Source organism: Sceloporus occidentalis, unplaced genomic scaffold (genome assembly GCF_023333645.1).
Source record: "Sceloporus occidentalis isolate IW3139 unplaced genomic scaffold, rSceOcc1.0.p SCAF_20, whole genome shotgun sequence".
NCBI classification, from domain to species: domain Eukaryota; kingdom Metazoa; phylum Chordata; class Lepidosauria; order Squamata; family Phrynosomatidae; genus Sceloporus; species Sceloporus occidentalis.
The window spans coordinates 3,168,211-3,176,166 of NW_028317000.1; the positions used below are offsets into that span (position 1 = coordinate 3,168,211).

Below are 7,956 nucleotides of genomic sequence, written 5' to 3' on the forward strand. Positions count from 1 at the left end.
CTGAAAGATTTGGTAGTTGTTTTTTTAAAGCAACATTTCCAAATTCTCCTCTTGAGGCACCTCTTCTGCTGCCCAGTACTTCTGGCCATTCAGAGGTTTTTCCCCATATTTCGCAAAACACTGCCTGCCTTCCATATCTGCACATTTTGTTCCTGGTGTTGTGCATGGTGTTTTGATGATGCTCAACTTGACAATGTTGAGAAGTTTTTGGTTTTTGGAGAGGTTTCAGAGGTCCCGTCTCTGGCACAACAGCCCTGACATGTGCCACTGGTTTGCAGCCATTGGATCCCTCCATCCAACCTTGGTCCAGCATCAAGGAATGAAGCAAGGTCTTATGGTGCCAGAAACTGTGAGAAGGAAAGTGATGTTCCTCTTGCGAATCTTGTGTGACATGTCAAAGGCCTCTCAGAGGAAACTGCTGCGGTTCAGAAGCCTGAAAGTGAAGCAGGAGGTGGCCAAAGAGCGAAGAGAAAGCATCTGAAAGGGCTGCGGACAAGAGAGCTTTCTGCTTTGAGGAGAGAAGGTGGAAAGATAGAAAGTGAGGATGGGCTTTCCCTGCTCTTGGCTTCCATTTTTGGTTTTAACTCTCCGGTTCCCAGGTAAATGATGGAGAAAACCAGGGATGGGGCAGAAGGATTTCAATAGATTGCATTGTAAATGAGGGAATTGGGGGTGTTGGGCCTGGAAAAGAAAAGGTGTTGAGGGGATATTTATGGCTGCTGTCTTTAAATCTCCGAATGGCTGTCACATGGAAGATGGAGCATGCCTGCTTGCTTGTTTGCTTGCTTGTTTAAATAATGTTATATGCTGCCTTGCTCATGGTGTGGGACCAAAGGCGGCTCTCGGGAAGAAATTAATAAATGCAACCAATGCAATTTTGAAAACCAGCATGGTCTCTCATGGCCTCACCAACCGAAACTGGGGTGCTTTCCCTCAGAGGCATCACCAGTTTGCCAGCTGGGTGCTTTTTTAAACCCCAGTTTAACATTGGAAAGAATTGGAAGACCAGGACCTGAAAGAAAACATTCTGGGATAATTGAAGTGTGTCTTCAAACTAAAATCAGAAAGAACAGGAATAAAGCCAGGGACCTTCTAGGGTTTTTAATGTCATCCACACATTCAGAAAGGTGTTCTGGTGGGAGCCTCTCAGGCAGAAATTTCCATCCTTCTATCTGATATTACTTCTTTTCCTTTTCTCTCTTCATCCATCCTTTCCCACAGTTTTTAAAGGTGCCATAAATGCTCCAGTGCAGACTCCTCTCTGTCAGGTCAGTGGGGTCCTGGGAAGATCTGTCTTGCTGTCTGTCAATAGCATTTCCCCTTCGGAAAAAGTGACAAGGGTCGAATGGGACTTCCAGCCACAAAATGGAAAGGGATTATTCGTTGCTGAATTGAGAGATGGGAAATTGGAGCGTCCGGATCCCAAAGACCGGTTTGGGCTGCGGTTGGAAGTGGTCAATGAGAGCACGCTGAGGATCCGAAATTTGGAGAAGGAGGACAGCGGAGACTATAAAGCTCGGGTTAGGCTTCGTCCAGTAAAGATTGAAGAGCACTGTTTCCATCTCACGATTTATGGCAAGTAGCTATTGTACCGTCTTATTAATTACTCACCTTAATTAATTCCTCACCTTATTTCAACCTAGGCTGTGAGGTTATTATTTTTCCTCCTTCCTGCTTGTAAACTTGTATATATTTATTCCCAAAGGCAAATGTTTTTGCAAGAGCCCTCCTCCATTCACCAAGTGGCGTTTGCATGCCTTTCCCCCAGATATAGCCCTATTTAAATGTACATCCCAACCCCAAGGCAGCCTTGAGAAATGGATGGATTTCTAAGAGAAAAGTTGTTCCTTCGTCTGGAGAAGAGCAGAATAATTATTGCAATGAGAAAATACAAACGTGAGACATTTGAGTCCCTTCCATCCCTAAGACGGATCTCTGGGGCTCCTTCAGTAAAGATCCCAGAGATAGATAGATAGACAGATAGATAGATAGATATTATATATACAGATATACATAGAAAGAGAGATAGAAAGATATACAGTCGGTCCTTCTTATACACGGATTTTTTATACATGGATTTAAGCATACACGGTTTGAAAATGTTCCAAAAAAGTATAAATTTGCCTTGATGTTCCATTTTTTATTAGGGACACCATTTTGCTATGTCATTATACTTAATGGGACTTGAGCATACACAGATTTTGTTATACACGGGGGATCTTGGAACCAAACCCCAGCGTATAACAAGGATCCACTGTAATATTTCTTTATTTTAGGTTATAAAAATGCAAAACCTAGCTTTCCATTCTGACTTCTGATCCTATGCTGGATATCTGTCAGATTTTTGTGCAATTTCCCCTCCTTTTGTTTTGTGTGTGAAAATTTGTGGAGATCCCCCCAATATACACATTTTTGTATATCCCCCCCCCCCCTTTTAAGCCAAGTTGAGCTTTTAGAGGAAACAAATGACTATGCCCATGTAGTTGTGCATTTTGAAACGGTTTTGTGCACATCCCCTACAGATGCAGGCGTACATCACAAGCTCCCCCCAAATGCAAAGACCTCTAATGGGAGACTTCTATTGCCCCCTTGACAGCCTCAGGAGAGATAAAGGAGATCTTTTCAAAGGAAAAAGTTAAATATTTGTCCATTTATTTTGCCTCCTCTGGAAATGGACAAAGAGAGTCTTTTCTCTCTTTATAACAGATCCTGTTCCAGAGCCACGGATCCTTCTCCTCCAAGAAACGTCCGACTCTTCATCCAAATGCAATGTGACCTTGCGGTGTTCGGTGTCTGAAAAGACAGGACTCAACGTCTCATGGAGAACTGGAGATGCCATTGAACCCTTAGAAGGAGGTTTGGACTGGTACCAACTTTCCTCCAAGGGATGGAGCCTCCACCTGTCCAACCTTTCCAACCCAATGGACTCCAATGTCACCTGCCTGGTCTCCAATCCGGCCGATCAGAAGACCACCTCTATTGACTTGACTGGCACCTGCCTCCATCCAGGTGAGCCATTCAATGCCCCCATCCCCATTTCATAGCTTCATAGAGTTAGAAGTCTTCCATGCAGGAAGACCCCATCCAAGCCCCCCTCCCTGGGACAGATGGCCACCCAGCCTCTCTTTAAAAACCTCCAAAGAAAAGCCGACTCCACCAGCCTCCAATGAAATCCATTCAGTGTTGAAGGGGAACCTTTTCTCCTGTAGTTTGAATATGTTGCTCGATGTCCCCAACTCTAGAACAGCATTTAACAAGCTTCCTCCATCCTCAATGTGGCATCCCTTCCATTAGTTCTCCTCTATTGCTTCCTGGAAGCTGTGATTCAAATCGGAAGTTTCTCCAAACTCTGCAGCCCTCCCTTCTTTCTCAAGTGGTCTTCTGTCCCCCATTCTTTCTCTCTAGGGCCACGGAACTGTTTCTCTTGGGTCAGAATCATTTTTGCCATTGGCCTCGTGTTCGAGATATCCATCGTCACATTCTTGAATCTTCTGGAAATTAGAGACCGGGTCCAGAGCTGAGCGGCTAGGAAGGGTGAGGTGCAACTCTGGTGTCTATCGGTGTTGGGCTCTCCGCCTCCTTTAAAAACAGGACTTGGTTTCCCCAAATGATAATATGTTGATGCTTGTCCCCAAACTGTCCCCATTTGTCAAGGACTGTCCTGCTTTGTCATCCCTGGATGCATTTTGGAAAAAGCCTTCCAAAACATCTCCAGAAGGTTTGTCATGTTTTTGCTCAACTATGCAATATTTCCCTTGTTTCTGCAAGGCTTCCCTGACCTGGTTGTTTCATTTCACATGTGCATATTGCTAGTTTTGGATTAAAAGTTTACTGAGGCATTCTTTCTGCTGTTGTTTTGTTGCCAAATTTGGACAGCCGTACCTTTTGCTGGACCGGAAAGCAACAGAAAGTGGAAAGTGTGGTCGGCTAAACCTCAAAGTCTCGCTTGACTTTACTTTTTTTAAAGAAAGACAGTCATTTTGCATTTTGGCCCTATGTCACAGGAAAGGGGAAAAAGGAAAGAGATCTCACCTAAACCTTAGGAAGACCATCCTCAAGGTAAGAGTTGCTCCACAGTGGAATAAGATGCTGCCTTGGAGTCTCCTCCTTTGGAGATTTTTCAACAGAGGATTGTTGGCCATCTGTCATTGGATTGTGTCTCCCTACATTTGTGATCCCATTTTGGGGGGTTAACAACACATTTTAGAGACCCAGGTCTTCCCCCCAAAAGAGTGGAGCAAACTAGAGTTTTTTCAAAATCCATCTTAAGGCATTGAAAAGTAATGTTTTCCAATTGGAAAGAAAGGGGCGTCATGTGTTCCAAGAGGACTGGGATTGCGGAGCATTGTTTTGCTTGTGTCCTGAATTCACATGCCAAAGGAAGGAAAGCCAAGCTTAGTGCAATAGGTCAGTCAGTCAACTGCATTACAATGCCATAAAAACAAGAATGCCAGTATATCCATAACAATATCATATAGGTGAATCCCCCGCGCAATCTATAGCAATATCTTTCAGAAAGGTAACGCGTATACTTTTCACTGCTTTAACAAATAAAGCTGCTCTATGTGTAACATTCAAATCACAGCCTGAAAGTAGCCAGCATTAGCGCAATACATCACTGTTAAACCTTGGCATTAATATTAATCAATGCAAATTCAGAGGTCAATCTAAAAGTATTGCTTATAATCAGATTTATTTTTATTTACATTATTTACTGACACAATAAATCACTACAATAAAAAGACATGAGTAGAGGTATAATGCCTAGATCGAGGGAAGTAATAGTGCCGCTCTATTCTGCTTTGGTCAGGCTCCACCTGGAATATTGTGTCCAGTTCTGGGCCCCACAATTCAAGAATGACATTGAGAAACTGGAGCCATGTCTCTAAAGGAGGAAGACTAAAATGGTGAAGGGTCTGGAAACCATGAAGCCCTATGAGGAGAGACTTAGGGAGCTGGGGATGTTTAGTCTGGAGAAGAGAAGGTTAAGGGGTGATATGATAGCCCTGTTTGAATACTTGAAGGGATGTCATATTGAGGAGGGAGCAAGCTTGTTTTCTGCTGTTCCAGAGAAAAGGACCCAATGGAGCAATGGATGCAAGCTCCAGGAAAAAAGATTCCAGCTCAACATTAGGAGGGACTTCCTAGAATCATAGAATCCTTGAATCGTAGTTGGAAGAGACCCCAAGAGCCATCTAGTCCAGCCCCTTTATTCTGCCATGCAGGAAATCTCAATCAAAGCATCCCCATTGACAGATGGCCATTCAGCCTCTGCTTAAAGACAGCCTCCAAAGAAGTAAAAGGGCTGTTTGACAGTGGAAAAGGCAAGGAGGAAGAGAAAACCAGGACAAAGAGAGAGAAAATGGCATCCATGGTGGGGAAAGTGAGCCTCCCTCTAACCATTCACAGATGAAAACCAGGATACTAGTGTCCAAGAAACATTACAATGTTGTTTTTGCTGCTCCAGAGACAGAGACAAGGAAGAATGGATTCAAGCTACAAGGAAAGACTCTACCTAAACCTTAGGAAGATCATTCTAATGGTTAGAGTTGCTTAGCAGTGGAAGATTATGCTTCCTTGGAGAGTGGTAGAGTCTCCTTTTTGGAGGTCTTAAGCAGGGGCTGGATGGCCATCTGTCTCAGGGGATGCTTTGATTGAGAGTTCCTGCATGGCAGAAGAAGGGGGATGGACTCGATCAGGGCCCTTCTTGGGGTCTCTTCCAACTGTTGGATTCTATGCCCCCCACATCGACAAAACCTTAGATGATATTTTATAGATTAGAGCTGGCTTCCTATTTACAACATCTTAGGATGGACTACAAACTCACCTTTGTCCCTAACAATCCAGGCAACTAGAAACAAAGACTGGTTGAAACTAGGGATGCCATATCCCGGCGGGCCCCGGGACAATCCCGCTTTTGGGGCCCCCCTGCCTGCCCCGGTCCGGTTCCCCCCAACCCTGGCCTTTTTTCCGCCTCCGGGCCGGCCCTGCTCATGCGGCCATAGCGTCTGGCCGCCAACCCACCTCCTCCTCTTCTTGGCAGCGCCGCCCTCCTGCTCCTGGGCAGCGCCGCCTTCCTCCTCCTCACTGCCGCCGCTGCCGCCGCGCCACCCACGGCGGGGCTTTCCCGCACGTGCGCGGGGCTAGGAGAGGAGCTCGTCCCCTTGGGTCAGCCGGCCATTGGCCAGCTGGCCAAAGGGGGCGGGCTCCTCTTCCCTTGCGTGCGCCGCTGCGCCACCCACGGCAGGGCTTTCCCGCGCGTGTGGGGGGCTCTAGGAGAGGAGCTCGTCCCCTTGGGCCAGCCGGCCATTGGCCAGCTGGCCAAAGGGGATGGGCTCCTCTTGCCTTGCGCGCGCCGCCCCGGCCGTAGCATGGGCCAGCGGCAGCGCACGCGTGCATCCTCCACATGCGCACCCTCGCGCGGGACTACAAGGAGCCCTTGCGCTGAGGAGGAGGGCGAGGAGGAAGAGGAGGAGGGAGAGGATGCAAGAGGAAGAGGGGGAGGATGAAGAGGAGGAGGAGGAGGTGTAAAGGTGGGTCAGTGGCCATTTCAGGTCTGCCTTGGAGGTTTTTTAAAATTAATTTTTAAAAATATAAAATACTTATTTTTTGTTTTTTTTATTTTATTAATTTTTATCATTGCTTTTTTATTTTATTTTGTTTCATTTATTTTTATTATTGCTTGTTTTTATTTTATTTTATTAATTTTTATCATTGCTTTTTTATTTTATTTTATTTTATTTTATTAATTTTTATTATTGCTTGGTTTTATTTTATTTCATTAATTTTATTATTGCTTGGTTTTATTTTATTTCATTAATTTTTATTATTGCTTTTTATTTTATTACATTAATTTTTATTATTAAATATATACACCTCTGCCTTGTTTTTTATTTTTTTCCCCATTTTTTTATTATTAAATATATGCAAGTGCATTTTCTGTGTATTTATGGTGCTTTGAATGCTAACAAGTCTGCCTTTTTTGGACAATTATAGTGATGATGATGATGGTGATGGTGATATTGATATCAACAAGCCTCTGAAGCACGGCCAATGTAACTTGCTGTGATTTTTACAAACTCATGCGCAGTGAAGAAAAACCACAGTCCCTTGACCAAGTACACACTTCTGAGAAGTACAGTTGAACCTGAGGGCAAATACATTTCTGCCATCACTCTAGGAATTATGCCACAATGTCCTCCATTTTGATCATGCCTAAAAACATGCATTTATATTAACATTTTTAAAAAACCCTCAATTTTTTTGCACATCCTCCATTTTAAAAAAAATGTGTCCTACATTTGAAAATGTTGCCCTACATTTGTCCCAGTTTGGAGGTCCTGACTTATGGCAACCCTAGTTGAAACAGATCTGATAAGGCAGCAGCTGATAGCCCAGTCCTTACTTTGCCCAGGAGACAAATGCCTTAAGCCTCAAACAAAGTTCAGTCACAAGACTGAAGGGGTCAGCACTGTTATGGTTCAAGGAGGGAAATTTGGTTCTGCATGAATGAATGAAAGTGGCAATGTCAAACAGGGAGGTCTTCCCTGTCTCCATCCAGACAGATAATGTTTTGATGTCCTGGTTGGAAAGCTGGCTGCAGCTTGGGGTTGCCATCAGTCTCTGTTCAGAGTCCAAGCAGAGTTCCTGGAAAAAAGAACAAGAAAAACCAGTGTTGAAATCTTAAAATGCCAAATGACTTCCCTTGTAGTTGGTGGTGGTTATTGATGATACTACAAGCCATGACTCCATCTTGTGGCAACCCTCTTCTAAGGTTTTCTTGGCTGGATTCATTCAAGGGAAGTTTGCCCTAGCTGCCCTCTGAGGCTGAGAGAGTGTGACTTCACCAACGTCACCCAGATGGTTTCCATGGCTGAGCAGGGATTCGAACCTAGGTCTTCCAGATTCCTTGTTCGGCACTCCTTTCTACCCTGGAACCATCTTGGGGTCCCCAAA

The 7,956-nt window shown here is 44.5% G+C and overlaps 1 protein-coding gene across 1 annotated transcript; it reads left to right on the plus strand.

Annotated features, from left to right (window-relative positions):
• The first annotated feature begins 544 nt into the window (after window positions 1-544).
• Window positions 545-3,521, plus strand: LOC149301744 (SLAM family member 9-like). Its single transcript, XM_089483588.1, has 4 exons — window positions 545-599; window positions 1,222-1,575; window positions 2,707-3,009; window positions 3,406-3,521. Exons 1-4 carry the CDS (start codon window positions 545-547, stop codon window positions 3,519-3,521), a joined length of 828 nt encoding a protein of 275 aa, XP_089339714.1.
• Window positions 3,522-7,956: the final 4,435 nt, after the last annotated feature.

Excerpts from the sequence above, each read along its gene's own strand:
- LOC149301744 (XM_089483588.1), top strand. The coding sequence starts at position 545 with ATGGGCTTTCCCTGCTCTTGGCTTCCATTTTTGGTTTTAACTCTCCGG. Across the intron at positions 1,576-2,706 it reads TTTCCATCTCACGATTTATG|ATCCTGTTCCAGAGCCACGG; the intron begins GCAAGTAGCTAT and ends TCTTTATAACAG. Across the intron at positions 3,010-3,405 it reads TGGCACCTGCCTCCATCCAG|GGCCACGGAACTGTTTCTCT; the intron begins GTGAGCCATTCA and ends CTTTCTCTCTAG.